Source organism: Vidua chalybeata, chromosome 11 (genome assembly GCF_026979565.1).
Source record: "Vidua chalybeata isolate OUT-0048 chromosome 11, bVidCha1 merged haplotype, whole genome shotgun sequence".
Classification (NCBI taxonomy): domain Eukaryota; kingdom Metazoa; phylum Chordata; class Aves; order Passeriformes; family Viduidae; genus Vidua; species Vidua chalybeata.
In genome coordinates, this window is record NC_071540.1 from 14,918,938 (window position 1) to 14,946,866 (window position 27,929).

At 53.0% G+C, this 27,929-nt stretch overlaps 4 protein-coding genes across 4 annotated transcripts; 2 read left to right on the forward strand and 2 right to left on the reverse strand.

Moving 5' to 3' along the window:
- Positions 1-77: 77 nt before the first annotated feature.
- On the reverse strand, positions 78-7,221 carry CIAPIN1 (cytokine induced apoptosis inhibitor 1). The gene is made up of 9 exons (XM_053952713.1): positions 7,138-7,221; positions 4,933-5,114; positions 4,483-4,635; positions 3,553-3,629; positions 3,120-3,288; positions 2,837-2,910; positions 2,394-2,509; positions 1,810-1,879; positions 78-1,287 (listed from the first exon to the last, which is right to left on the reverse strand). The coding sequence occupies exons 2-9, from the start codon at positions 5,087-5,089 to the stop codon at positions 1,177-1,179; spliced, it is 927 nt and encodes a 308-aa protein (XP_053808688.1). The 5' UTR covers positions 5,090-5,114; positions 7,138-7,221; the 3' UTR covers positions 78-1,176.
- Positions 7,200-14,278, forward strand: COQ9 (coenzyme Q9). Its single transcript, XM_053952712.1, has 9 exons — positions 7,200-7,283; positions 8,010-8,181; positions 8,775-8,910; positions 9,256-9,398; positions 9,663-9,747; positions 10,924-11,028; positions 12,264-12,419; positions 12,794-12,847; positions 14,168-14,278. The coding sequence occupies exons 1-9, from the start codon at positions 7,226-7,228 to the stop codon at positions 14,201-14,203; spliced, it is 945 nt and encodes a 314-aa protein (XP_053808687.1). The 5' UTR covers positions 7,200-7,225; the 3' UTR covers positions 14,204-14,278.
- Positions 14,279-14,355: 77 nt separating this feature from the next.
- On the forward strand, positions 14,356-20,630 carry POLR2C (RNA polymerase II subunit C). Its single transcript, XM_053953195.1, has 9 exons — positions 14,356-14,473; positions 14,692-14,741; positions 14,958-15,026; positions 15,134-15,186; positions 15,309-15,437; positions 16,619-16,670; positions 17,119-17,287; positions 19,306-19,380; positions 20,029-20,630. Exons 1-9 carry the CDS (start codon positions 14,388-14,390, stop codon positions 20,171-20,173), a joined length of 828 nt encoding a protein of 275 aa, XP_053809170.1. The 5' UTR covers positions 14,356-14,387; the 3' UTR covers positions 20,174-20,630.
- A 1,166-nt stretch (positions 20,631-21,796) lies between these two features.
- DOK4 (docking protein 4) lies at positions 21,797-27,169 on the reverse strand. The gene is made up of 9 exons (XM_053953235.1): positions 27,103-27,169; positions 25,847-26,054; positions 24,871-24,978; positions 24,538-24,652; positions 24,322-24,441; positions 24,042-24,231; positions 23,598-23,736; positions 23,386-23,509; positions 21,797-23,292 (listed from the first exon to the last, which is right to left on the reverse strand). Exons 2-9 carry the CDS (start codon positions 25,910-25,912, stop codon positions 23,168-23,170), a joined length of 987 nt encoding a protein of 328 aa, XP_053809210.1. The 5' UTR covers positions 25,913-26,054; positions 27,103-27,169; the 3' UTR covers positions 21,797-23,167.
- Between the last annotated feature and the right edge of the window lie 760 nt (positions 27,170-27,929).

Genomic DNA, 27,929 nt, shown 5'->3' on the forward strand with positions numbered 1-27,929 from the left:
GTTTAAGAAATCACTGAGAGGCTGAGTAGAAGGAGGAACACTTAAAATACCACTAATACCAGCCTTACAACAAAGGCTTTAATATTGGTCACTTTTATTTCAAGAACAGAACAGCCTTTCATCCCAGCCCCCTCCATGAGTTTAGTAACTCAGGTAGCACACAGGAAGAAGTCACATCCTGTAGAGCAAGAGCTCCAAACAAAGCAGTCCCCACTGAGACACTGAATGTGGGCTTTCCTCCTCCCCCTCCCTGGGTGAGAAGCAAGCCCAGCACAAAATGTGAACAGCACCCTGATCCCACACTTGCAGGATGCTTCACTAGTAACTACACAAATAAATAGTATCTCATGGAGAGGGAGCAGAGGGCCACCACAAAGTTATTGCTATGTTCTTATGTATTTGACACTGCAGGTAACTCACTCGGGTAACCACCAAGAGAGGTGATGGTCTCAGATTGCCCTTGTGTTATCAGCTCGTGTTGGACTGAAAGCTGTGGGAAGACAAGACAGATCTTGTTTCATCAGCTCCCTGCCTTAAAGGCAGGAGTTCTTGGGGACTGAATCTTTGTCATTTTGCTGAAAACAGCTGGGGGTAGGGGCTCCCAATACACTTGGAAATTCATCATGCCTGCCAGCCTTTCCCATGCACACTGCTAAGAGTACATATATACACAAGTGTCCTCCCTGCTCCTGACCTGCCACAGGAGCTGCTGAACCATCTCCACATAAGGGGCTGCAGGTTAAAATTTCAAAGAGAGTGGGAGCCCATCACCCCGGGGGCTGAGCCAGAGCTGCTGATTCACCAGGGAAAATCAGGACTAATGAGAACTGTAGGACATGGGCATGGGAAACACCACAGGCACACAAGGACACCCTGACACGTGACTGTACTTCCCTCTGCTGGTGGGACACGCTGTGACGGCCAGCGTCCAGGATCGAGTCAGGTCAGCCAAAACAAGGTGTAACATGAAGTCTAATACGTGACTTGGCACCAGAGGGTCAGGTAGCCCAAGGCTGCTGACAAGTGGTGAGCTCACAAGCAGTGTCAGTGCCTGCAGTGTCCCTCCCCACGTGAAGTATTGGCTGGAGAGCAAGAGTTTGAGAGGAAGAGGAGGACTGCAGGAAGAACCTCAGAGTGATGGAAAAGCAGCAGAGTCCTTGGCAGGACATGTCTTTGTTAGGCATCGTGCAGCTGGTTCTCTTGCAGGAGAATCTTCTCCCCAGGCTTGAAGGCAGGCATCCCCCGGTAAGGGCAGCTGGCACAGCGGAATGCATCGCCCAGGTAGCACTGGCAAGGGAAAGAAAAGCACTGTCTGTAATCAGGTGCCACTTTCAGGTCTCTTCCCCTGTGATATGGTTTCTCCAGGTCAAGAGATGTTGTGCTTCTCAGCATCTATGAGCACAGAAACTGCTTCCCTTCTACCCCCTTCTCAACACATCTGGTCAGTGTGGATGGCAGAGCTGTGCAGGCTCACACAGAAGTGAGTCTCCACCCCACTTGGTGTGCCCAGGCTGGGGCAGCCCCCTGAGCTCCCACAAAGCAATCCTCTCTGGGCAGGTCTCTGGTTAGGCCATGAGCAGAGAGGGAAAGGGTCACTGCTCACTCTGATTCTCCCAGGGAGTCAGAACAGACTGCATGTGCTGGTACAGAGCACATGGGCACAGGGCAAAGGCTGAAGCTCTGCAGAAGCAGCACAGGTAGTGTGTGGAAGCAGTGATCCAGCTCAGGCTGCAGTGATTAGGGAACACAATTCTTACACAGAGATCACATACTGCAAACCATAGTATAAAGACAAAAATTATTAATTACATTTCCACAGGCAGATTTGGGCTGTGAGCTCTTCTTCTCCTGTTCCAGTTCTTCAGCCAGGCCACATGTGCTGTAGAAAAACAAAGAAGTCACCTGCATCTATCTGCTTAAAGGTCATGAGTCATCAACACTTGTGCCAGCCCTACTCACATGCAACAGCCCTCGCTCTGTCACACGACACAGCTGACTCTGGGACTCACGCTCCTCACTTTGCCCTTCAATACCACGGTTTGTATAACAAGTGCTGAAACACTCCTCAAGTTTAAACTGAGTGGGAAATAACACTACAGCACCTGCTGCATGTGCTATTTCTCCTTGGAATGTGAGAAACCAGGGTTTTAGGCAAGCTGCACAAGCTATGCAGTCACCTCCAAGATGGCTGTTGATAATATACACCATTGTGATAATTTGTAGCAGTCACAGGTCAATTCCCACTGTATTTGGATTTACATGCCAATAATTAAGATAAGAAAGGACATGAACTAAGTTAGGCTCTGAAAACCAGCAAATTGCCTACAATCTTTTTTTACAACTCTTAATACAGCAGTTGAAAGGTTCACTGATACATGAATTCCAGCACTGACCAGTTCTTGCAGGCTTTCTTTTTCCCCATTTCTTTGCAGGATGGAGCTCTGAGGGACGATGGATCTGGCTTTTTCAAATCCTCTGAATCCAACAGCTCATCAGAGTCCAAAAGATCCTGAAAACACACCATGGGAGACAAAATGCAGGAAATGGACTTTTCAGTAGGGCATGACACTGCTGAGTTACGTTCAAAGAAATGGTGCTATCTGTACACTGGCATTAAAGGGCTGCAGCTCTGCCCTTTTATCCCTGTCTCCTCTCTGCCCTCACCACATCACTGAGCTCTCCAGACCCCATGAAGGAGATGAGCTATTTTGCCCTAAGGAGGTTTTTCTACCTCTGAAGTTGTAAAGCTTCCTAAGAAGCATGACTGAAAGTATTTAGAATAAGAAAGAATGGGGAGAGAGAAGGAACAGCAAAGCCTCACAAGAAAACCACTTACCATCTCTTCATCATTCATATCATTGGCAGAGAGTGTCCACAGCTTGGCAACAGCTGGGTCCACAGGGGGTTTTCCTGGAGCCAAAACAAAGGAACAAATAGTAGTTATTCCAGCCTTTGCCCCATCTACTCCAAAAAAAATAAGAGTTCAAGCAATTTTGGAAAGCCCTATTTGATAGCTTTTTACTGTAGCACTCCCTACTCGGGAACTTTCGTCCTGTTGCAAGTGATGCCTGCCACTGAGAGCCAAGAAATCCAGATATTCAGCACGCACCACTCCTTACCTGAAGGACCAGATGTCTTGGCAAAGGAAAGTTTGAGCTGACTTGAGGATCCCACTTCGAAATTAGGCTTCCTGCCTTCTATCTGAATAATGAGAAGGTCATTGCCTTGGTAACCCAGATGTTCTCCAACAGACTGGGCCTCCTCTGGGGTCAGCACCTCCTTTTGCAGCTGCCAAGTAAGATTTAAGGTTAACCTTATGCAGAACCCTTTATTTTAACACCAAGCCTAGCATTCCAGTGAACAGATAGTCAGTATTTTCAATCCTAAAGAAAACCACTATAATGATAGTAACTAAAGTTTGTGCCAGGCAGTGCCCATGCACATTTACAGCATTTACCCTAAACCATTAGCATTTACCCTAAACTCATTACCCAAAGAAATCCCTGGGTAACTGCCAGAGAGCATTTCTGGAAATGGTAAACACATCCCTACCTCCTTCACTTCCACCAACCCTGAGAGAGTCAGAGTTGTGAAGAGCTTGGCTGCTGTCTTGATTTTGCCATTGTTTCCTGCAAGACACAAAAGCAGAGAATAGGAGGAGGCAAGAACAAGAACACAGCTCACTGAGAAACCTGAAACAGCAAGAACTTTAGAGGGAAGTACTGAAGCCAAACTTCTGCACCAAAATTGGGCCCTTTCTAGTTGACAGCAGAACAAACCAGAAAAAGCATCAGCAGCTTGTTCATTAGGTAACAGTGTGGGGTCACAAAGCTATTCTAGTTCCAAATATGTTCTATATATGCCAAAACATATCTCAATCCAATCAAAACCCATCAAAAAAAGATTAAACAAAACCCCAAACAAACTCCCTCCCCAACATTTTTACCTATTAAACTACTCATGAAGTTTTCAAAACATGGACTCCTAAATGAACACACTACATTAAGAAATCACCTCGTGTTCGCATTCTCATGGCTCCTCCAGCTGTCCCATGGCAGGTGCTCTGGCTTTTCTCCTAAAACTCAGTCCAAAGACTTTTAACCTTTTCTGGATAACTATTTCTCAAGGGACTTCTGGGGCAATCTCTTCAGCATCTATCACCTGTTTTTAAAACCACTTCAGAAGCTCCTCAGAAACACAACATCTACAACTACTTAACACTGCCCTCTGAGGAGAAAACAGAGGCCACTGAAGCTTTTCAATGTAGTTTAGGAACAATCCTATCCAGCATTTTTGATAGGAGAGTGACTGCAAACATCTCTGATGGACACCAGCATAAGCACAGGATAAAAACCTTGTGATTTGAGTTAGTGTGTCAGGAGAATGAAAATCTCTCAATGTCGATTTGGGTTCCTGTCCTTTCTAATTCAGCCTAATCCTCACGAGAAATGCTATGTTGCCAAGGAAGCAAGATTCTCTCACCTGATTCTGTAACCACTGGTTCTTTCAACAGGACACGGCCCCCTGGCTTAAGTATCCGAGCTACTTCTGCCAGGAGCTCCACACTGTGCTGTGCTGTACTGCCTGGTACCATGCCAGAGAGGATTACATCAAAACTGGACTCCCTGTGAGCCGCTGTGAAGAAAGAGCAAGATAATACAATTTAACGTGTACACACACAGCTTAATACACCAGTTCCACCTCCCTCATCCCTCATGCTTGAGTACAACAGCAGGAACTGATTAAAGACACCAATCATAGAAGCATGGCCAGGGTGCATCACTTCCCCTGCTGTACTGCCCAGGTAAGAGGCAGCAGCAGGCACTGTCAATGTTCTGAGTGCTGATTCCCAAAGTGGGAAGGTGTTGGTTCACACAACAGCAGAACCCTCTCCCTTTTAAGGAAACAGTGAAAAATTAAGCTCATTCTTACACTGAGGCAGCTGGTTAACATTTTCCACAGAGATATGATTATCAGCTCCCACCAGTGCCTGGACTTTATCCACCAAATCCTTCAGGGCTTCGACCGGCGAGGAGCTGTCCCAGATGATGGCCACGCGCTGGCCTGGAGCCACTCCGTACTCCCCCATTTCAGCACAGCAATCCTGGCAGGGGCTGGGGGAGAGAGAGGAAGGGTAAGTGCCGAGCACAGCACGAACCTCTGTGGACTGTGACTTAATCAGCTGAGTTGTTTGAAGAAATGGGGATAATTTTCTGGAAACGGGCAACATAAAGTTCCCACAAACTGAGCATTAGCAGGTCATGACGAAAGAGCTACACTTCAGGACATAATTCAGTTTCTCTCCAGTTCATTGCTGGGAGACTGCACACCATGCTTTAAAGAAACCAACAAAATAACAAAAAAAATTATCTGCTTTCCTTAAAAATCTGAATAAGACAAACACAGGATTTCTGGATTTCCTGAGCAGTGACAGCTATTTGATATTAAACACTGCCTTGTGTCTCCGACTCCAAACAGGACCTAGCAGAGTTTGCTTATGCAGAACATGAGAAGAAAAAAGTAACTTTCCCAGCATTCCAGACTGAGACTCTTCCCACCGTTATGATTGGTGGCACTGGATGAGCAAATTACAGGGAGGGAGGAGAGGAACAGAACGTGCAGTAACAGTTTTGAGAAAGCTGTCTCCACTGACATTTTATATGAGATTGTATTCCTTGTATGGCAATAGTACCCCATCATCACCTGTTCTCACAGCAGCACCAGCAACTGAACCCCAGGACCTCCCCTCTTTCCTCTATCCGACACAAACCTATTTTCTTCCTAATTTAACACACCACAGAGAGCTCTGTTGACCAGAACAGTTGCCCAGTGTATCTTCAATTAGCTGGAAACAACCAAACACCTATTCCTGGAGAGACAGTTGTAAGCAAGATCTTTACCAGGAATTGCTACATCACACAGCCTGGGTAATGCCTTACTGCCACCACTTTGTCACTAAAGCACAGCTCATGGATATGCTGTACCAAATTTACCTGCAGTGAGATGGGCAGTGGATTTTGACCCACACTTCCTCTGGCTCTGTGTGCTGTGGACTCCCCCTCCCTCCTGGAAACTGCCAACTAGTTCAGAATGAGACAATCTGTGCATTTTCTGAGCTACTGTGGTAGGAATTCACACTAAAACAACCACAATACCAACCCAGTAGGGAATATACACCTTGGATGTAGACTGCAGGTTGTATCATCTCACAGCTGGTTTTGCATGTGTGACACAAGCTAAGCAGCTACAGCAGACAGTAACATTTGTAATCACACATATTAATCCCATTAAAAAGTCACCTTTCCCAAGAAGACTGAAAATCTCAAAAGATGCCTAAGCTGCTAGGCTAAGGTGGGAAAGATAAACCCGAAGTCACAGCTTCCTCTCTGAACAGCAGGTTATGACCTTGCAAGATCAGTCAGAGCCCAAATTGCATCAAGAGCAACACCACCTCCCTGAGATACGGCGAGAAGGCCGAGGATGCCGTGTGGGTGTGAGGAGGGGCCCTTATCTCCATGTCACACACATTAAACAGTCCCTGAGGAACAGGGCACGGAAAGGGGTTAAACAATAGCGCAGGTTCCGCTTCAGTAGATTAGAAAGTTGCTGTGTTGGAATGGGATGATCTTGGCAGTCCTTTCCAACCCAAACCATTCCAGGGCTGTAAACTGCAGCCTCCTGACGCACCACAGCCAGCTTCCAGCGGCCGGGAACGCTCCGGCTTCCAGCGGCCGGGAACACTCCGGTTTCCAGCGGCCGGGAACGCTCCGGCTTCCAGCGGCCCGGGAACGCTCCGGTTTCCAGCGGCCGGGAACACTCCGGTTTCCAGCGGCCCGGGAACACTCCGGTTTCCAGCGGCCGGGAACGCTCCGGCGGCGCAAGGCTGCGGGCCCTACAGCGGGTGCGCATTTTAAGCGCACGGGGAACGGGCGCAATGAACCTCTCGGTCACCGAGCAGGGACGGTTCAGCGAGAGCAAGGACAGAAGACGTGAGGAAATTTCGTGAAGGAATTACTTAAACACACACACACACAGAGCACACCGCCCCCCCCCCAGCGCTTCAGACGAAGTCTTAGAAAATATTTTTAAAGGGAAAAGGGGGAGCGCCAGCCCCGTCCCGCGCCGTTCCCCGCTCACCTCCCGTGCCTCGGCCCGCTCGGCTCCGCTCGCCCGTCCCGGTCTGACGCCGTCACCGTGACGTCATCGCGCTCTGCCCGCTTCCAAGATGGCGGCGGCGGGCGGGCTGCGGCGCGCGGGCTGGCGGCTGTGGCGGGGCCGCGCGGGTGAGGGGCGGGGGGGGCGCGCCCGGGACGCGGGGCGGGGAGGGATGGGGGGAGCGCGCCCCCGTGCGCGCCCCCGTGCGCGCCCCCGTGCGCGCGCCCCGGCGTTCGGGGCGGGGCGGGGCGGGGCAAGGTGAGGTGAAGGGCACGAGGGGTGTGAGGGAAGCGGGGCGGGCGCCGGGCGGGTGGGTTTGAAGGAGGTTGTCCGGTGGTGTTTTTTTCGTTAGAAGTGTGGGCCGTGAAACCCAATTTATTAAAAAAAAAAAAAAAAAAAAAACCTGCCAAGTCAAAAAACCAGCAACTAAATTAAAAGTTCCCCCAGAGTGTCGTTGAGTAATCACTCAGTGGTTAGCGTGTGGTGTCTGCCAGGGCTCTTCAGCTCCCGAGTTGGACTTGCCTTATATCCCCTGCTCGGAATCGGCACCTTCCTCCCAACTCCTTAATCGGGGACCAAAATGGGGAGAGGGCATGTTTGGGTGCCTGGTTTCCAGTCCAAGATTGGGAAACAATTTGCGATACGTTCTATTTCTGCACTGTTCTTTCCCTCACAAAACATTTTTGCTTCATTCACATAGACATGAGCTCAGCTGAGAGCGGCGCTTAACAGAAGCGTGAAAACGACTATGAATTTGTGTTCTTTCCAGCTGCATTCACCACAACTCTCTTCACCTTCATTTTCCATGCTTTCTGGTGTTGGAAGGAGATGCTGACTCTTGGTTTCCCTTGCAGCGGTCAGGTGCCAGCAGTACCCACCCCTCCGTGCTCTCCAGGCCTCGGCCGCGCTGAGGAGAGCCCCCGATGAGCACAAGAAGGAGCCATTGGCATCTTCCTCTCAGCAGCACTTTGATTCACCTCCAGCTGGTCACCAGCCTGAACAGAAGCCTCAGGGCCCTTATTCCAGGTAACTCAGCAGCTCCTTCTAGCACTGTCCCACCAACAGAGGGATTGGAGGGATTTTGCCTTCCTGAACCTCACATCTGAAACTGGAAGACAACGAGATCCAGAGTTAAGGAGCCCCAGACTGCAGCAGCTGGAGAGCTGGTTTGCTGTGACCGTGCAAATTCCGCCATGGAAACAGCATGGGGCTTGTTTTCAAGAGGGAAATTCTCTTGTCTGCAAAATGCAAGTCTTTGCTCCTGGGTTTTTGTGTGAATCTAAAAAAACAGGGACCGTATGTTGTCCATACGCCCATAGTATAAAGCCCACGTTGGAAAAGGTTATAGTTTACTTTTCTGTAAAGGAGGGGGATGTGGGGCTGATTGGTCTCCATGGAGGCATCTCCACTGAGCCCTCCTTCCCTTATTTTTCTCTTCTCTCTCAGCAAAGGTTCGTTAAGAATCGTTTTTCTGGACAGGGAAGGATTTTACTGGAGGAGGCCAGATTTATACTAAGCAGGTCTCAAAATGTGCCTGGTGTCAGCGAGTGAGTGGCAGAGCCCAGGGTTCTGCTGTTTGGTGGTGACATTCCCCTCACTGTAACAATGCCTTCTCATAGTTACACTGGCCAGGGCGGCCAGGAGTCTGAGGACTATGAGAGCGAGGAGCAGCTGCAGCATCGAATCCTCACAGCGGCGCTGGAGTTTGTGCCTGAGCATGGCTGGACTGCAGAGGCCATTGCAGAGGGAGCCAAGGTATGTGGGGAGAGAAGCAACAAACCAGTTGAAAACTGGATGGAGCTGAAGTGCAGAGACAGCCAGGCCTGCATGCTTCCCCCACATACTCTTGGGCGATGCACCCTAGTCAGCAAATGCTACTGGGCAGGAATGAAACCCAGCTGCTACAGGATAACCCCTTCAGAGACAGACTAAGGCACGGTGTAAAGTAGTGAATCCTAAAGAGAGAACATGTCTAGGAAGTACTTTTTAATGCAGTGTTGCTTCGTTTAAATTCACATAATGTCTTTCACAAGTTTTTTCTAGCTGGATCCTGCTTAGCAGTGTCTGACCTGGTCTGTGCTTCTCTCTTCTTCCCTACAGACCCTGGGCCTCTCTGTTGCTGCAGCAGGGCTGTTTCACAGTGATGGCAGTGAATTGATCCTGCACTTTGTGTCTGAGTGCAACACCAAATTGTCCGAGCTGCTGAAGAAGGAGCAGAAACTAGTGCAGCTGGGTGAAGCAGAGTGAGTACTGGGTGTGAACAAATGTCTTCCTTTGCAGATTTTGGGAGCTGGGTAGACATAGAGGCCACCTGGAACACAGGTAATTTAAGTTAAAAGTATAATTTACCCAAATAAAACCATCTTCCCAGATACAGACTAGGACCAAAGGACTGAAGGATATATAATACCTTGCTTATCTATTGCTCAACCAGGTGGAGATTGATCTTTCAAGATCAGAATTGAGTTTAACTTGGATATTCTTCTTAACTTTTTTTCCTTACTCAGGAAGAAGCCTATAGATGAATTCCTGAGAGATGCTGTGGAAGCCAGACTGAGGATGTTGATTCCATACATTGAGAAATGGCCCCAGGTATAAAAGTAATATCAACACTGTCTCTTTTGTGTGTGTGTATTTTAAACACCCTGTGACTTTCAACATAGTCTCTCCACCAGATTAGTTCAAGGTATTAAATGAAGCCCTGGCTGCTTTCAAATGATTAGTAGCCTTGAAGAGGAGAGCAGCCTTGGAAGGAGGCAGTTAAAGGTGACCTTAGAGCAACTGTTTCTCGAAGTTCTGGAAAGGCAAAGCTCTCTGTGGTTCACTCCACCCATCTGGCATGCCCAGGGGATTACCTGTGTCTCTGCTCAGCCCTGTTTGCAGGGTCACTGCGAGTCAGGCGCCGTGCAGCGTTGTTGTGGCTGCACTGGGATCACACCTGGAAATGCAGAAATGCTTTGCTGCAGGAAACTGTCCTTCCAGTGTGTGACTGACAAACACCTGCAGGGTAGAGGGTAGAGCTGTGAACTGAGAGGGCTTCATGCTTCTAAATTCAGATTTAACTCTCAAGCCATTCTTCCCACAGTGGGAAGGGAGTTGGATTGTGGCTACAGCGACAAGCAAAGAGTTCCTAATCTTGGGCTGCAAAGATTGCTGCGTGGTCAGCCTCTGTCCAGAGCCACTGCTGGCCTCTGGGCAGCTGAATCCTGCACCTCATGCACAGAGAGAGAGTACAGGCTTCATGTTCTTCTTTCAGATTAGCATAATTTGCCTTGTGAAGGATGTGGGTGGTTTGTGTCTCTCCTGGCACTGTGTGATTACGTTCAAAGGCTGCAGGATCCCAGTAGGGCCATTATGGCTGGCGCTGTTCTGCCCTTGGTTGCAGCTCTGAGTTCAAAGTCAAATTCAGAGAAACGAGCGATGTGACTCCCTGCCCACAGGGGCACAGCACAGTGTGAGTCAGCTCGGGCTCTGATGTTTCCATGCCAGAGAGGCAGCTCAGGAGAGACAGCACTGGGATGTTTGAACTGAGCAGGGATCTTTTGGCTCCAGTATAGGCTGAGGCCTGAACTTATGAGCCACACTGTGTGTTCCCTGCACATCCTACTGCTTGTACAGACTGCAAAGAGCTGGGAGGACTTGTCACTGGGAGCTGAAGGCAAGTCAGCAGCAACAGGGAAAAGATAACAGGGCAGAGCAGTGTTGGTCTCTTTTACTGTTACATCCTTCTCTCTTTGGCTCCCATTTCTGTGTGTGTTTGGTTTGCAGGCCCTGAGTGTCCTGTTGCTCCCACGTAACATCCCTTCCAGCCTCAACCTCCTCACCAGCATGATTGATGATATCTGGCACTATGCTGGGGACCAGTCCACAGATGTGAGTCCTTGTGCTTTGGGGACAAGCCGGTTCTACTCTTCAGCACTTTGGCAAAATCATGGGTTCAGATAGGAGTGGGGCTGAGTCCCTCTGCAAAAGGCCCATTTGTGGAGTGAAGAAGGCATTTCAGAGGCACCCAAGGGTCCTTATAAACCACAGTCTAATTTCTAAAGAGACTTAAGAGCCACTGAGACTAAATGCAAATTACTGCCAATGGGATTAGTGCAAATTAAAAGGACCTACTTTCCTAAGCTCTTAAGTGCTCTTCTTTTTTCTTTTTTCTTTTTTGAAGACACAGAAAAAGTTGTTGAGATTTTGAGACTGAGAAGTTAATCCAGTTTTCAGTAAGTGAGCAGCAGGTCTGTTCAAACAGCTCTCTTGTGCCAGCAATAGCACTTACAGACTTGACTTGAAAACCTTTAAAGAATCTACCTAAAAATACCAGTACCTTATTAAAGCTTTCATCTTTCTGGCAGGAAATAAAAGAAAATTATAACCTTAATTATAGCAATTAATAAATTACTTTAATTCTTATAGATGTAGGGTGAGATGGAAAAAGCTAAATGAACCATTTTAACAAACTACTTTAATAAGCTTCTTTTATCTGCGTATAAAAGAGAAGCTACTGCAGTGAAAAATAAATAAGACAGCAGAAAAATTAAAGGAATAAACCAGAAGACAATTGAAAGAACACAATTGCTTCAGGAACTAAAAGTCCCTTACGTGTTATGCAAGTCAAATCAACATGTTGGAGCCAGTGTCTGCACTGAGCTGTTCCTAAAGTCTCACTGATGCAGGGATTTGGAGAGGTTCTAAAGGCACTGAGCTGTTCCTAAAGTCTCACTGATGCAGGGATTTGGAGAGGTTCTAAAGTGTGTTTTGTTTGCACCTCCTGACTGGTTGCATGAGTTTTCCAGGGAAGCTGTGATGCTGAGCCTGCTCCCTTCTTCCCAGTAATGGGGTTTAAACTTGCTCACAGCAGATCCCTCTTCCCAACACCAGGAGCCAGGCAGAGAATTCTCATGCCTCAGAGACCCCTTCAGGTGGGTTTTTAGGAGCAGGAAGACAACAGAAAGAGTTTTGTCTCAGGCCCTGAGAGATCCAGCTGCAAATGGCAAATTCCTCTCTATGGGAAGGAACGTGCTGTGGGATTTTCCCTTGCTGTTCTCTGGTAGCTGCACTCCTGATGTGCACTCAGAGCACAGCTTTCTCTCCCCCCCCCTGTGCCCCTGCAGTTTAACTGGTACACTCGGCGGGCTGTGCTCACTGGCATCTACAACACCACGGAGCTGGTGATGATGCAGGACTCGTCCCCTGGCTTCGAGGACACTTGGCGCTTCCTGGCAAACAGAGTGGCTGATGCCATGACCATGAGCAACACAGCCAGTCAGGTAAGCTTAGGGACAGGTGTGCATGCAGCAAATCCCTTCTCCACAAGGGTATATGCAGGCACACCTGGCTTTTCCATCATGCACGTCTGCTGAGGGACCTCCTTGTTGCTGTCAGTTCAAAATCAAGAAATGATTATGTGTTTTTTAAGTAAACTGACATGTAGGTGCCCTCTTTGTCAGACTGTCCCAGTGGTTAGGAGACATCCCAGGAAACCCCTTCCATGTGCCCTGTCTGTGGCTGTCACTTGTCTGCAGTGCTGCCAGCACCTTTCTGTAGCAGAGACGTGTTTGTTGTGCATTCTCTCTCTGTGTGTTTGGGGGCCACGAGTGCAACTGCAGGAAGCAAAAGGTCGTGTTCTGCCTGTGTCTCCCAGGTACAATCCACTGGAGAAGCTGTTGTCCAGGGCCTGATGGGAGCTGCAGTTACTGTAAGTAACACAGCAGGGCTGTGAGAGCAGAATTGCTCCTGAATGTTAGCATGTGTTTTCCTCCCAAATCTAGAGGACAACATGGAAAAACCATCACCTTTCATAAGTTAGATTTATTTAAGGGTGATTTCCTTGGTAGTTTGAGGTTAGTTCACTGTTTTGTGGTGAAAGAACTTGAATAGAGCATAGGGAAATTAAGTCTGAAGCTGCAGGGTGAGCTTTAGGGATGAGAGACAGGTGATCAGAATAAATACCACTGTTCTCCATTGCTTGTCACAAGATCTCTCCCCGTGCCTGGCCCTGTGCTGGAAATCTTGACAGAGGGTCAGTGGCCCCATGGACACTTGGGAGGTGGCACCTGTCCCTGAGCCACAGCAGGGTGGCATCCTCAAGTTCCTTCATTTGACTTCAGTGTCCTTCCAATAATTCATTTACTTCTTGGTAGTGTTCTGGACTGCTTTCTGTCCATGCAGCGGGAACTGCACTTCCTCTGGGATACAAAATAACCCTTTGTGTACCCAGGAGTGACTTTTGAAGGACTTCAGGGACTCACTGTGATTCTATTTTTGGACAGCTCCTATTGCATTTGTTAGCAGAAATACATTTACCTTGTAGCAGGACAAGACAAATAGTCTGGAACATAAATTAGACATTGTTTTTACTGATGAAGCACTTAAGAATTTCTCCCACCTCCTTCCCCTTGCAGCTGTGGTGGAATTTAGTGTCTCTCAGGCTCTCTCCTCTCTCATACCTGCTTATGCCAAAAGGATCCTGCACTAGAGAAGTCCCGGGCTCTGTTTACATCCACACGATGCCCTCGGGTCCGGGATATCTCCCACTGCCGATGTTTGGTCTGTCCCTGCAGCAGATCCACTGCCCAGATAAACGGGAGGACCTGGATGCATTCTGAGGGGGGTGGGTTGTAGGCAGATGGCGTCAGGGCAGAATCATCCCAGTTCAGAGCTGTAGGGGAGCACATTCCAGACCTGCCACGTGCAGGTGTCCCGAGGTGTGTTCCTGTACGGGAGTGCTGACTTCTGCAAAATGGGTGAGCGAGCCTAAACGCCCCAAAAGCACAGATTCACTGCCAGGGTCTGTGAGGCCGCAGAAATAACCCAAGCTGAAACCTGCTGACCGGGAGGGCAGGTTCGGGTCCGAGGGGTGGCCGAAGGTGGCTCCAGTTTGATTCTTGCCCGTCCCCAGAGCACGGAGATGCCTCTCGGCCCCGCATCTCTGCTCATAGCACACCGACCTCCCCTCGGCACCTGCTTCGGCGGCCCGGGACAGGGGCACTAAACCCCATTCTCCCTGTGCCCACAGATCAAGAACCTGGCGGGGCTGAACCAGCGCCGGTGACGCGGCAGCGGCGGCGAGCACCGGAGAGGCCGCGCCCCGCCCTTCCCCGGCACCAATAAAATCGTACTCAGCCTGGCACGGACTCTTTTTGCGGGCGCACCGGGGCCGGGGGGAGCGGGGCGGGGACGGACCGGGCGGGCGCTCCGGGCGGCGGGAGCGGGGCCGGGAGCGGCGCGGCGCGGCCATGCCGTACGCCAACCAGCCCACCGTGCGCATCACCGAGCTGACGGACGAGAACGTCAAGTTCATCATCGAGAACACGGACCTGGCGTGAGCACCGCCGCGGGGCCGGGGGGGACAGGCCCGGGGGTGAAGCGGCCGCGGGAGGCCCCGGGGGCGGCCCCATGGACCCGGCTTCCCCGTGGGCGCCGCCGGTGCGGCCGGGCAGGGTCTCTGAGGCAAAGGCCCGCAGCAGCCTCGGCCAGGTCTGTGCGGGCCTGCAGCCTCACGCTCCCTCATAGCCAAACGCGGGTGTTTCCCTCCCTCAGGGTGGCAAATTCCATTCGAAGGGTGTTCATCGCTGAAGTCCCCATCATAGGTGAGGCCTTTCACTTGCCTGTGGTCGCAGTGCCTTGGGCTGCCCTCTGTGTTCTCCCACACCTCCTCTCTGCTTTTGGCTCTCCTTACCCGTGTTCAGCCATTACTGTGCCCTGCAGATGCTGCCTCAGTGTCTCTGCAATGTTTTCTGTGTCCTCGCAGGCTGGCTTTTCCCCACATGAGTATTTCTCAGTTTGTGACTTTCTCTTCTCTGCAGCCATTGACTGGGTCCAGATAGACGCCAACTCCTCGGTGCTCCACGATGAATTCATTGCACACAGGCTTGGTGAGTACTGGCTGGGGAGGAAGATGAAGGTGTGTTCTGGGCAAAATCAGGGCTAGGGGCTCTTGTGGTCTGACTCAGACATTCTTCTGGTTTCCTGCTTCCCACAGGTCTCATCCCGCTCACCAGCGATGACATCGTGGATAAGATGCAATATTCCAGAGTGAGTCAAGCGAGATGCTGCGGGGAATCATTTGGAGGGTGGTGGGTGTTTGCTCTGATGGGGAGCTCTGGCAGTTTCTAGCATAAAGAACCCGTGTGTGTGTGTGTGTGTGTGTGTGCCAGGACTGCACGTGTGATGAGTTCTGCCCCGAGTGCTCCGTGGAGTTCACGCTGGACGTTCGCTGCAACGAGGACCAGACGCGGCACGTGACATCTCGCGACCTCATCTCCAACAACCCGCGCGTCATCCCGGTCAGTGCCACCCTCTGCACTCACAGCATCGCTGCGTTGGAAGAGACCTTCAAGATCATCGAGTCCAACCCAGCCCCAACACCTCAACTCAACCCTGGCACCCAGTGCCACATCCAGGCTTTGTTAAACACACCCAGGGATGGTGACTCCACCGCCTCCCCTGGCAGACCATTCCAGAACTTTATCACTCTTTCCATGAAAAACTTTTTCTTAATATCCAATCTGTATTTCCCTTGATGCAGCTTGAGACTGTCCTCTGGTTCTGTCAGTGCTGCCTGGAGAAACAGCCCAACCCCACGTGACTACAACCACCCTTCAGGGAGTTGTAGAGAGTGATGAGGTCACCCCTGAGTCTCCTTTTCTCCAGGCTGAGCACCCCCAGCTCCCTCAGACATTCCTCACAGGGTTTGTGTTCCCAGCCCCTCTCCAGCCTTGTTGCCTCCTCTGGACGTGCTCAAGTGTCTCAACGTCCTTCCCAAACTGAGGGGCCAGGACTGGGCACAGCACTCGAGGTGTGGCCTCACCAGTGCTGAGTTCAGGGGAAGGATGAGCTCCCTGCTCCTGCTGAGGCAGGGTGGCAAACACATGGAACATAGACACATTTCACGTTGCCTAAAGCTCCACTTAAACCGTAGTGGTTGAGCAAAGCAGGAGTATCTGCAGGAGCAGCATGTGTGGCAGTGCCCTCCTTGTCTCTGCTGTGCTGTCCTTCACTTGCTGTCTGATGGGGTGCAAAGCACTGTGGCCTCATCCTGCACCCCTCGTCTCAAAATCCTTGGCTACCCTGAGGCTCTGGCTTGCTGGTTCTTGACTCTCAGCATGGCAGAGTGTGAGGAGCCTGGGCCAGGGCAGTGCTGCCAAACAGCTCCTGTGCAGTTGTCTTGGGGAGGGTGCCAAAGTGGGACAGAGGCAGAGGGACTTAGAGAGAATGTTCTAGTACACTGTTGAGGTGGATCCAGATGTCACCACAGCCTGGGCTGCTCCTGCTGCCTGGTGACAGTGTGTGCCTGGGTAAAGCCCAGCTGGAGCCTGCTGTCTGTTACTTGCCTTTGGCTGAGTGCTGTGTGTCATCTTTAGCAGCTGTGGGAGTGACTTTAGGAACCAAGCAGATGTGCTGTGCTGGAGCACTCATGCAAGCTGATCTTGTCCCTAATTTTCTTGGTTCTGTTTGGCTGCTGCAGGTGACATCTCGGAGCAGAGACAACGACCCCAATGACTACGTGGAACAGGATGGTGAGTGGTGGGTCACTGAGAATAAGAACTGTAGGTGGAAATTCCCTTTTCTCTCAGGTTCTTTGAACTCATTCTTCATTTACTAGCTGTGCAACCATAAGGCAGCTGTAAATATGACACTTCTGAGCAGCTGGTGTCACTGCAAGAGTGGGGTAGCATTTTGTCTTAATGCCACTCAGATTGTCCCAGAACTGAAGTCCTGTGTCAGAGGATGCTTCTGTCTCTCCTTGTGACAGCTTAGAGACAGCAAGGAGGTGAAATGGTGTGTTGTTGGCTGTTCCTTGGGGGCTTGTGCAGCTCCTTTTTAGCTGTTCTGGGGACACAGCTGAGCCCCTCTAAGAATCCAAGCAAACCCTGGCTGCTGGTGACATCTTCCTGTGCACCAAAAATCTACCTTTGCAGAGTGTGAGCCAGCACACTCCTTTCTCCCCTCGGTGTGCTCTTGCAGACATCCTGATTGTGAAGCTGCGGAAGGGGCAGGAGCTGCGGCTGCGGGCCTATGCCAAGAAGGGCTTTGGCAAGGAGCACGCCAAGTGGAACCCCACGGCTGGCGTGGCCTTCGAGTACGACCCCGACAACGCGCTGAGGCACACGGTGTACCCCAAACCAGAGGAGTGGTATGTCCTGCTGTCTGTCTGCAGGGACTGGGAAAGGTTTTCCAGCAGGCCACAACTTACACTTCAGCCCTGGGGATAATTTGGCTCAGTAAGTGATGGGGAGCGTGCCTGCCACATCCCCTTGTGCAGACTCTGCTCCTGGGGTTGGGTAGCAAGGCCAGCCACTTGTTGGCAGCTGCACGCAAGGTGAACTGGTTTGTGGTCATCTTTTGTCCTACCTCACATACCATCACTGCTGGTTTGCCTTGCTTTCATGCCCTTTTTCACCACTTCTTGCTGATTTTTTCTTTCCTGTGCAAGTGTTTTGTAGGTTGGAGTAAGATCTGAGGAAGGAAAGGTCCATATGAGATGAAAGAATTTGCTATGAGAGCTAAGAGTCAAAGGCTGGGTTGCAAGACTGATTTTTCAGCTTGGCTTGAGGAAGCCCAGTATGGGCCATACCCTCTCCTCACTCCTGGAGCCTGAGCTGTGGCAGGGTTTCACTCTCTGGCCCCTTCCTCTCCTCTGAAATACCATTCTCCATAAGTTGCACACAGCTTCTCATCCAAAAGTGACATATTTTACTTTTGGAAAGCTGCTGCCCTGCTTTGGCTTGGGTGAGGACTTTATCCAGCATCCCTTTTCATGAATGGGTACCTGAGCTGCTCCTGGCTCTGTATCCCAGATCATCTAGCAGACATCCTGTCACTGAGCACGCTGGAGCCAGCAGCATGGTGAGGAACCAGGTGCTTTAGGCAGGGACTGGGCAGGGTGGTGGATGTGCTGCTGTAAACATTGATCAGTGGCAGGCTCACAAACCTGGTGTGGCACACAACAGACAGGGCACCAGGAAACAGTTTTTGAGAAGTTCTAGGCGAAATATATGTAGAAGTTGGAAAAATCCCAAAAGAGGTTTGATATTGGAGCTGCCAGTTCCTGACGATATGTCTGTCTTTTCAAGTTCATCTGACTCTCTGTGAAGACAATACAGAGCCAAAGCCTTCTGCTGTCCAAGGCCAGCTATGATTTTTGGTTTCAGTCTTTCATGCTAGTTGTTTTTTGAGGCTGTTGGCAGAGCAGGGTCATAGAAACAACTGTCAGTCATGGAAACCTCTGCACTATTTTGGTCATGGGTGGTTCTGCAAGTAACAAGAAATCCCACCTTCACTAGCACTTCATCTATCTCAGTGGTTTGTACAGGCAGAGGGTTTGTTTGAGAAATAGAGTTTTCTTTCAGGCAGCTGATTACAGGGTGCTGGGATCAGTGTTTCTGGGCATCTCTGGGGCAGAGGAAGGCCGGCTGGAGACCTTGGTGGGTACAGGATTTTCTGTGCTGGCTTCTCAGACAGCTCAAGGCTTTGGGTTTTCTTACATGGGTTAAGTGGTTCCACACAGTCTCTCTGGTGTGGTGCTCTGTAAACCAAGGGATGCAGCAGGTAGAAAGATGTGTTTGCCTAACTGATGCACAGGTATTGCAGTGATGTTGGTAGAGGAGTGGAGGTGCAGGATATCAGGATGGAGCTCACTGATGCAGGTGGTGTCTGTTGTGCAGGAATTTTTTTTCCTGCTGGGTCCAAGCCAACTGTGCCTCACAGACTTGAGTGCTGGAGTACTCCAGTGCTTTCCTGGCCCAGTGGGAAGTAGAAATAAAAGATAACCCAAGGTCCATTACTCCATAAAAGTATGCAGGCTCCATAAACACAGTCCCTTTGGGAATCAACATCCCTTCACTGTAAGCACCTGCCAGATTTTACCAGTGTAGGTGGATGGAGCCACAGTACAGGGCTTGCTGAGTTTGGGCAGAGCAGGGTTGATCCCCTTCTTCCAGTGCTGCTGGATGACTCTGTGGCATTAATGAGGAGTCAGAAAGCACAGTGTGGGACTGAGCTTATTTCTGTGATTTGATGTTTGATGACCACCCTGTTGTGTGCTGTATGTGAGCCCCAGTGTTCACTCACTGGGGCCAAGCAGTGCCTGGGCTCTGTGGGGGCAGGCTGGAGCAGGGGCTCTGTGTAACCTCTCCTGCTCTCTGATTCCAGGCCCAAGAGTGAGTACTCAGAGATCGACGATGAGGACGCTCAGGCTCCCTACGACCCCAACGGGAAGCCAGAGAGGTAGGGAGCTGAATGCAGTGCTGCAGCTGGAAAATGGGGTGACTGGCTGGGTGCATCTCATGGCTCTCATTAATAGAAGAGTGTCTACACTGTGCTGAAATTGCCAGCCCAGGGAGCTGACATTCCCTGAAAAGCAGGGCAGGAGTTGGTGTTAAGTGGTGATATACCTAGATGTGGCAGGTTTTCCCCTCTGGGAGATACTAGACAGTTCTACCTGGCAAAATGAGCTCAGGAGGGTGGTGCACACTCGGTGAGGTGTGAGGCCTGCAGGGGAAATACCCTGGCTTAAGGTATTCATTCACCTGTTTATGTCTCGTGCTCTGATTGCTGGTGTTATTTGCACTGCAAATGCACCTCAGCCAGCCTTAGTCCCTGGCTTGGGGCTGCTGGCTCACAGGTCACAGTGCTGAACAGAAATCAATCTCAGAAGTGCTCTTGCAGCCCATGAAGTTGTGAGTGTTGGTGTGATGGTTGTAGAGGGGCAGCACTGGCTGCTGCCTGCGTGGGAGGTGAATGATGATGATGATGGTTGGGATTCCAGGCAGATCTCCCTGCTGTGGGTGTGGATGGGCTGGAATGATGTGCTGTCTGGGTTTTCACCTCCTTGCAGAGGTGATGGTGACTTAAGCCCCTGCCCTGTAACCTCAGGTTTTATTACAACGTGGAGTCCTGTGGTTCTCTGCGCCCTGAGACCATTGTCCTGTCTGCACTGTCCGGCCTCAAGAAGAAACTGAGCGACCTCCAGACACAACTGAGCCACGAGATCCAGAGTGATGTCCTCACTATCAACTGAGGTGGCCCTTGCAAGAGAGTACTGTGAGCTGTGAGTGATGCCTGGCTGAGATCTGGGGAGAGGCTTTTACCATCCCATCATCTCCTTCTGCCTTTCCTGGCCCAGCACTTGGTTGGTGACGCCTCTTCCCTGGGCCTCCTTCCCAGGGAAAGCCATTGTGATGTGTAGGGTAAAACAGGAAGGGAATCAGTCAGTGAGCATCTTCGCTGGGACAGGCTTTGTCTCCAAATGATCCTGGAGTTTTGGTTCTGGTGTTGGATTTTGGCCATGTGGTATTTGGGATTGGGAAGCGTGTACCTTTGTTACACAACCCTACCTTATTTACATGTCCATTCTTTACTGTGCTGAATAAAGCCTTACCCCCAAATTTTTCTGTTATCTCTGAAAGCTCATCCAAGTCTGCTGGAGGAGATGTCACATCATTTACTTCTCTCCAATACACATTAACTTAATGAGATCTGCTTTGGAGGGAGCGTTGCTCGCTGATGCTGATTGCTGCTTGTGGCATTATCTCCTGAGGAGAGCAGCACCCTCCTGCAGGCAGCCCGTCGTTCATTGACCCAGTGCTGTGTGTAAAGCAGATGTTTGAGGCCAGGGTGGGCAAGATGCTGCAGAAGGCAGCACTGCAGGGGAGCCCAGCTGGGCCAGGCAGGCAAAGCTGTACTTACAGAATCCTCTGGAACAGACTCCACCCCTGTGCTGTATAACCCTTTTCTGAGCAGCTGGGTGGCACATGGTCTGTCAGTAATGGTCCCTGACTGATACTTTTCTTTGTGCCCACTGCCCTCAGTGTGTGCTGGGCTGGAGTTAGGTGCAGTTCCCATGCCTTGACCCCACTGGTAGTGGTTGAAAGCCACTTTGTCACCCCTCTTCCTTCATCACTGCCCAGCATGACTTGGGATGAGCTTCTTGGTGACATTTTCCTGGAGATACCTGCAGCTCCTGTACCATGGGGGCTGGGAGGAAGGGTGTGTGCCCCTGTGCTCATCCTGATATGGTTCAGGGGGTGGTGTTAGGGTCACACTGAGCTGGGGATAGCAGCTCATGTCAGCATTGCCTTCCCCTCCAGGCAAAAGCTGCTGCAACCAGGCTGCTGCTTCCATTTCCTTGCCATGGCAGAGCTGGCTGCAGCATGGCTCCCCATGTCCCTGTCCCTGGAGGGATCACTACACTGGCTGGCATGGCTGTCTTACCTTGAGGCCAGTGCTGCCAGGCAGTCATGGCATGGATAGTTTACCTGGCCCAGCTCTGGGAGAGCTGGGAGATGGTGTGCCTTGAAACTCCTTCACCTGGGGACTTGGAGCCACCACTGGCCTGGCACACCCCCAGAGCCACGGGCAGCTGGGGGTGAGGGTGACAGTGGAGTGCTGGCATCCTGGTCCACTCAGGGTTGTTTGATGGAGAGTGGCAACTCCCTTTACCCTTTTTCCTATCCCAGTGGCTTTAGGGCTTCACTTGAAATGTCTTGGCCACGGCTGGAGGCAGAACAAAGCCTTGAGCCAAGCGTGCTGCCAGGAACCTCAGGAAATCTCCCCCCATCAGCATTTTTCTCTCTGGCAGGCACTACTCCCACTTGCGCTTCCCGAGCGCGCTTGGATGGAACAGACAAACAGGAAGGGTGGATGTGGATAAGGGTTGTTTATTCATTGAGCAACTCCTTAAAAAACAGAAAACCCAAACATTTTTGGTAACAAATGTTAAATCTTTTCCATATGAGGTGTGTAGCCAGGAAAAGAGGGCAAGTTCCACCTCTCACCCCAGGGAGGACACACTGCTGGGCAGTGCTAAGGTCCAGAGCCCCTCTGTGCCCAGCCATGCTGCGAGGAGCAGCCTTTCTCTGTCCCCATGTCCCCTCAGCCACAAGCTACACCACCCTGAAACACAGTATTTACAGACCACAGATTCCCACATCACAACACTCCCTGTGCCCAACACATGGACCTAGAGCTTTAAAGGGCAGAAATAAAACCACCAAGCATCCAACCCAGACGGAAAGAAGACTCCAAAGAAACACCAAGGTTTGCACAGCAATAAAAAGATAGCCCTTCTAAAGGAGGTCAATAAATAGGAGAACTAGAAAAAATCAATTGCTTTTTAAGTTCAGCACATAAAGCCCAGTTCCACCTCCAGTGGGTGAGGAGGAAGTGAGGGCTGTGGGAATGCACAGAGGAATGTGGCTCTCTCCCCATCAGCATGGGTTTCTCTGCCCTGGGGCTTCTCATATCCATAAAGCTGCCCCTTGAGAGACAGATGCTACTGGCCAAAACCAGTCCCATGGTTGCCCACCAGCAGATAAACCAGGGGCATGGCAGGGGGACACAGCTGTGGGAGGAGTGAGGGGTGTGGGCGTGGGAGAAGCCAGGGAGCTCGGCTCTGCCTGGCCACTCACCCCAGCCAACCCCCCTGGAAGGAAAACCAGTTTCTCCTGAGACATATCAATTCTAGAGCGAGCATTTAAATAGCTTGAAGAAGTGCAAAAATCAGCTCAGGGACGGCAGGGTGTCCTCAGAAGCACCCTGCTCTTCATGGAGGGGTGGGACCCTGCACCATCAGCCTGACACAGCTGCATCCTCCGACGCTGCTCCATGGCCATGGCAGAGTGATCCTCCAGCCTTCCTGCCATGCAGAAAACTCCGGATTTCTTGACCCCCCCCCCCCACCTCTCTTCACCTCCCAGTTGGATCCCTAAGAGTCAAAAACCTCTGGGCATCTGCCCAAGAGCTCTTCAGCAGCCACCACATTTGCATTCATGTGAGAAGGAAATATCTCTTACAATACGGGTATTCAATATATATTTGAAGTCAGTTGAGGCTGAGCCAGCCATCGCCTCCACTAACGCCAGACCAGGGCGTGAGCCAGTGCCTGCTTCCTAAGGTCTTGGCACCAAGGTGTCCCAGCTCGGTCTCCTGGAGACTCTGAGGGATGACTGCCTGTGTCCTTGCCACCCCTTGGAGAAGTAAAAGGGGACCCCTGCCACGGTCCCCCCACACCAGCTCATGGGGACGATGTGGGCTCCCTGTCTTCAGGCTTGTCACTTTTGGATGACTTTGGCTTCAGCAAGATGAACCTGTTGAGGAGGTCGGTGTCCGAGCTGGCCTGGGCGCCTGCATACGCCTCCCCTGGGGACAAAACAGAGGGTGGGCTCACCTGGTGGGGAAAGCTCTGGAGGCTGGAGGAGCAGCATCTCCTCAGTGTGGGGTGGGGACACTCACCAGCATAGCTGGAGGACTCAGCCATGTTCTGGGAGCCAGTGATGTGGTGCCAGTAGGCGCTGCGGGGCAGCATGGTCGTGGGGGTGCAGGGGTAGGAGAAGTGCTCAGTGCCCTTGTTCAGCAGCTGCAGTGGATGTGGGGGGAGGAGGGTGACACAGGGCTCCCAGTGTCTCCCCCAGCTGTGTCCCCCCTCAGCATGGGCTGGAGCTCACCCTGACATTCTTCTCCATCTCCAGCAGGACCCTCTTGTGCTGCTCAGCGATGGCCAACGTGGCGCTGTGCACGCGCTGGTAGATCTGCTCACCCTCCTGCGTCTGGAAGGTGTAGAGACCTTCTCCTGCATCACACATCCTGTGGGGACAGGGCACAGGATGTCACCAAGGTCTTCAAGCCAAGGGATGATAAAACCCACCCAGATGACAGCTGGCGCAGCTTCCCACACTGTTAGAGCTGTGCCTGTGTCCCCTTCATGGCGCTGATCTGGGCCCAGAACCAGCTCCAAGCCCCGCCTGCCTTGGGCACACTGTACAGGCCACGGCCATCACCCCAGCCTCAGGCCTGCCCTGTGGTGATGCCAGCAGTGCCGCTGCCTGGAGCACCCAGCTGGAGGAGGGCACACAGCTGTGATCCCTGTCCTGGCAAGGGTGACGTCTCACCGTCCGGCCTCGAAGGTGAAGCGGGTGGCGTCGCGGCCGTAGCGGCGCAGGGAGCAGAGGGGCCAGGAGACCAGCTTCACCCGGGGGTTGTGCGTGTCCCAGAGGTAGATGTTTTCGTGGGTGATCTGCAGCTTGCACTCGCCATAGACGTCCAGGTTGGGGCAGGGGAGGAGGAACACGTTGAACCGGTCTGGAAAGGGGAAAAAAAATAGAAAATAAAATAAGCAGCGGGGGGTGCAGCAAGGCGGAGCCCCGGGCGAGCACTCCCCGCCGCGCTCACCCGTCTGCTCGCACTGCACGCCGGGCGCCAGCAGGTCGGGCTCCCCCAGGCTGATGTCGTTCAGGCGGGCGCCCAGGCACTCCACCGACAGCGTCTTGTACCACTCCTCCGCCTCCAGCTCTGCAAGGCACCACGGCAGCCCCTGGGCGACCCTGGCCACGCCGGGGTGCCCCACCCAGCACCCTCATCCCGGCTCCCCTGGGCGCTGCCCCGTACCTGAGTCGCAGGTGAAGGTCCGGGCGGAGTCGTCGGTAAAAACGATGGCCACCGCCTGTCTCTTGGTCTCTTTGGGCAGCCGCGTGATGCACTTGACATTGCTGATCTCGGTGACCTGCAGAGGAGTTGGGGGGTCACCGAGGGCTGCTCCCAGACCCTGTTCCCTGCTGCACGCAGACCCTGACACCTGCAGCACCCAGACCCAGCTGCATCCCCCTCCGGAGCGCATGGGGTGACAGCCACCCAGCGAATTTAGGCAAGGAAGGACCTGCTCTGGCACGGGTCCCCAAGAAGCGGGCAGCAGCCCAGCAGCCCTCCAGCGCACCCCCTCACCTTGGGGCACCCCCGCAGGCATGCCGACTTCTCATCCGGGTACTTCTCCAGGCGCTGGGGCCCTTTGCTGGAGGATTTGCGGAAGACCAGCCAGCACCGCCGGTAGATCTGCCGGACAGAGAGCGCGGCGGCTGCTTGGCGCAAGAGGAGCTCCCTTGTCCCCACCACATCCCCCTGCCCCCATCCGCAGGACCCGTGCCTGGTTCTGCTGACCCTGCTGGCCTGGGGACAGGAGGGGATGCTGGGGATAGGGCTATGCCGGGGCTGCCATCATCTGCCCCCACCCCCTGTCAGTGCTAATTACAGAGCTTAATTAATGAACACAGACAAAGCTCCCAAGGGGACCACTGTTCTGGCATTTCCCCGTCCCCTCTCCTACATCCCCTGCCTCTGAGGGTGGTGGGACCACCGTCCCCAGGCATGTCCCCCTCCCCTCGATCCCGCTTCCTCTTTGTTCTCCCTAATTAGCATGAAATTACCCAGCATGCTCGTTGCTGCGGCTCCAAACCACGGAGATGGGCGACCAAACCCCCTGACCCCCCACCTATGGGTGCTGCACTCCCAGACCACCCTAATTTGCACCCAGCAACTCCAGTCCCTCCCAATGTGGGGCATTCCCGATGCCAAACTGTGTGTGCATGGAAACTGAGGCACAGAGGGAAGGCTCACAGACACTCCCCAAACCCTGGGTGACCTGGGTCAGGTGAACGGGTGTTACTCGGTGCAGGATTCGGCCGGTGCAGATGCTGGACCCCTGGGGCTGCTGGATGATTTGGGTACCAACAAGTGGCCTGTCCCTGCCATCCCCGACTCCTCCGCCACCACAGCCCCCAAAAGGCTGCTTATTCAACCCCAAAACAGGGGCACAGGAAGCCACAAGGGGGACCTGTCCACGTCACCTCACTGGGAAACCAGCACCCCAAATCCATGGGTGCTCCCCCCCTACATCTCCACATTCCCCAAGATCCCCACTCACCCCCAGCTTCTTGCTCTTCATCCTCACATAGCCCTGCTTGATGATGTCGTTAAAATTCGTCGCCATGGCGATGGCTCGATAGGGTGGGGGATATTTTGGGAGGGGGGGGCTGCCTTTACCTTCGCCCCCCCCTCTCCATCCTCTTCCTCCCTACCCCTCCTGTCTCACCACTGGCCCAGCTTGGTGCTAGCAGTGTCCCCCATACTGGCTGGAAAAGAGAAATGACAGATCGACGGCTGACATCTTCCTCGTCTTCCTCCCCCTCCTCCTTGTCGTCCTCCTCCTCCTCCTTCCCCTCCTCCTCCTCCTCCTCTTCCTCCTCCCTTCGCTGCCTGAACCATCCGAGTGGAACAGTCTGGTGTTAACCCCTGCCAGCACGGTGGAGCCAGGGTGGCACAGACAAGTGGTCAGTCAGTCCCCTGCCGCCAGCTCCAACATGTGTCCGAGGGGACACCCACACCAGACCTCGCCCACAGGTCTCCATCACCTCTCGCACTGCCTCTCCTTCCTCCCAGGCTGCTCGCTTGGGCAGCAACATGGCCCCGGCCCTTGGGCACGGGTTGGGTTCAGTGGGAACGGCCAGGCCGGCTCTGGTGTGGGGTGTTTCAGCCGGCACCGGGTGCCAGAGGGACCCCGGCTTCCAACCTCGCACCCCTGGTGTAACCCAGCCTCTCTCCAGCCCTCCCATGAGCTCGGCCTCGCTCAGCCTGGTCCCCGCTGGTTCCCCCAGCCCCGACCGGTGGGACCAGGTGGGGACCAGGTTCCTTTCCCAGGTGGAGAAGTCCCAGGTAGAAGGCAGTAACCCAGGAAACAGAATAGGGCCATCCCCGGGGATGCTCCTCCATGCCAGCGACGCCCTGGTCCCCAAAGCCCAGCACCCAAGGGAACCCGACTGGGACAGCACCTTGGGGACCGCCCGCTGTCCGAGAGAGGCCGGGGCAGCGCTCCCTCTGAGGGGAATATCCCCCCATTCCCCCACCCCCATCACCCCACCCCACACCCCAAGGGAACTCAGAGATGCTGGGGGGCACCTCCTGCCCCCTACCCCCGACCTGTCACCTCGGCACCCCCACACCCGGCGTCCCCCGACCCCCTCATCACCCATCACGGCCGGTCTCCCACCGGGACGTCCCTCCGGGCGTTGTCACCTCCCGGCCGTCTGCCCCCGACACTTGTCAGCCCAAACCTCGGCCAAGCCCCGTGCGGTGTCACCCGCTCCGCCCGTCCCCGTTCCCCCGCCGGTTCCCCCGCCTTACCCGGCCTCCCGGTGCGAGCGGAGCCGCCGCAGCCTCCGCGTCCTGCGAGCCCCGGAGCCGCTCGGCCCCGCCCGGCCCCGCCCCGCCCCTCCAGGCCCCGCCCCGCCCCGGTACCCTCCCTCCACCCCCGGGCTGCCCGACCGGCCGCCCGGGAAAGAGGTTTCCATCACTAGGCTTTAGGGTGAACACCCCGCAGCGACTGACGGGCGGCGGCAGCAGCCTCTTGTCCGTCCCTCAGCTCAGGTGTCGCCTCACCCCCGCTCTGTGCCCCCCAGACTGGTTTCCAGGCCTCTCATTAAAACTGCCCCCAGGCACCCCCACCCCCACGGCCTCACTTGTTGGGCTATAAAAATATGAATAATCGATGGAAATAAAAGGGCATTAAAAAAAAAAAAACATGAGCAGGAAAGAGCTGTGCTTTTAGCCAATCAATTAAAAGGCAGAGCGAGGGGATTAGCTCACCGAAATATTAATTTTTAATAAGGTTGTGTCTGAGCGCCTCCAAAGGCCCCCCAAGGCCCTGCGCTGGGGGGCTGGGCTGAAGGGGCTGTGCTGGGGTGATCAGCACCCACAGGTGAGCACCTCTGCACCCCTGGGTCAGCACCTGAGCACATCCCCAGGGTTAGCCCCTCTGGGTGAACACCTTTCACTGCACAGGCCCGGGGACAGGCTTCACCCCCACACTGGGCTGGTCTCCAGGCACGGGGACAGGGATGCCAGTGGGTGACATCCAGGCCCGTGTGTGGCTGGTGAAGAAATGCCAATTCTCCCTGATGTGTCCCCTCCCCGCCCTCGCTCCTGTGTGGGGACAGACCAGCAGCTCACAC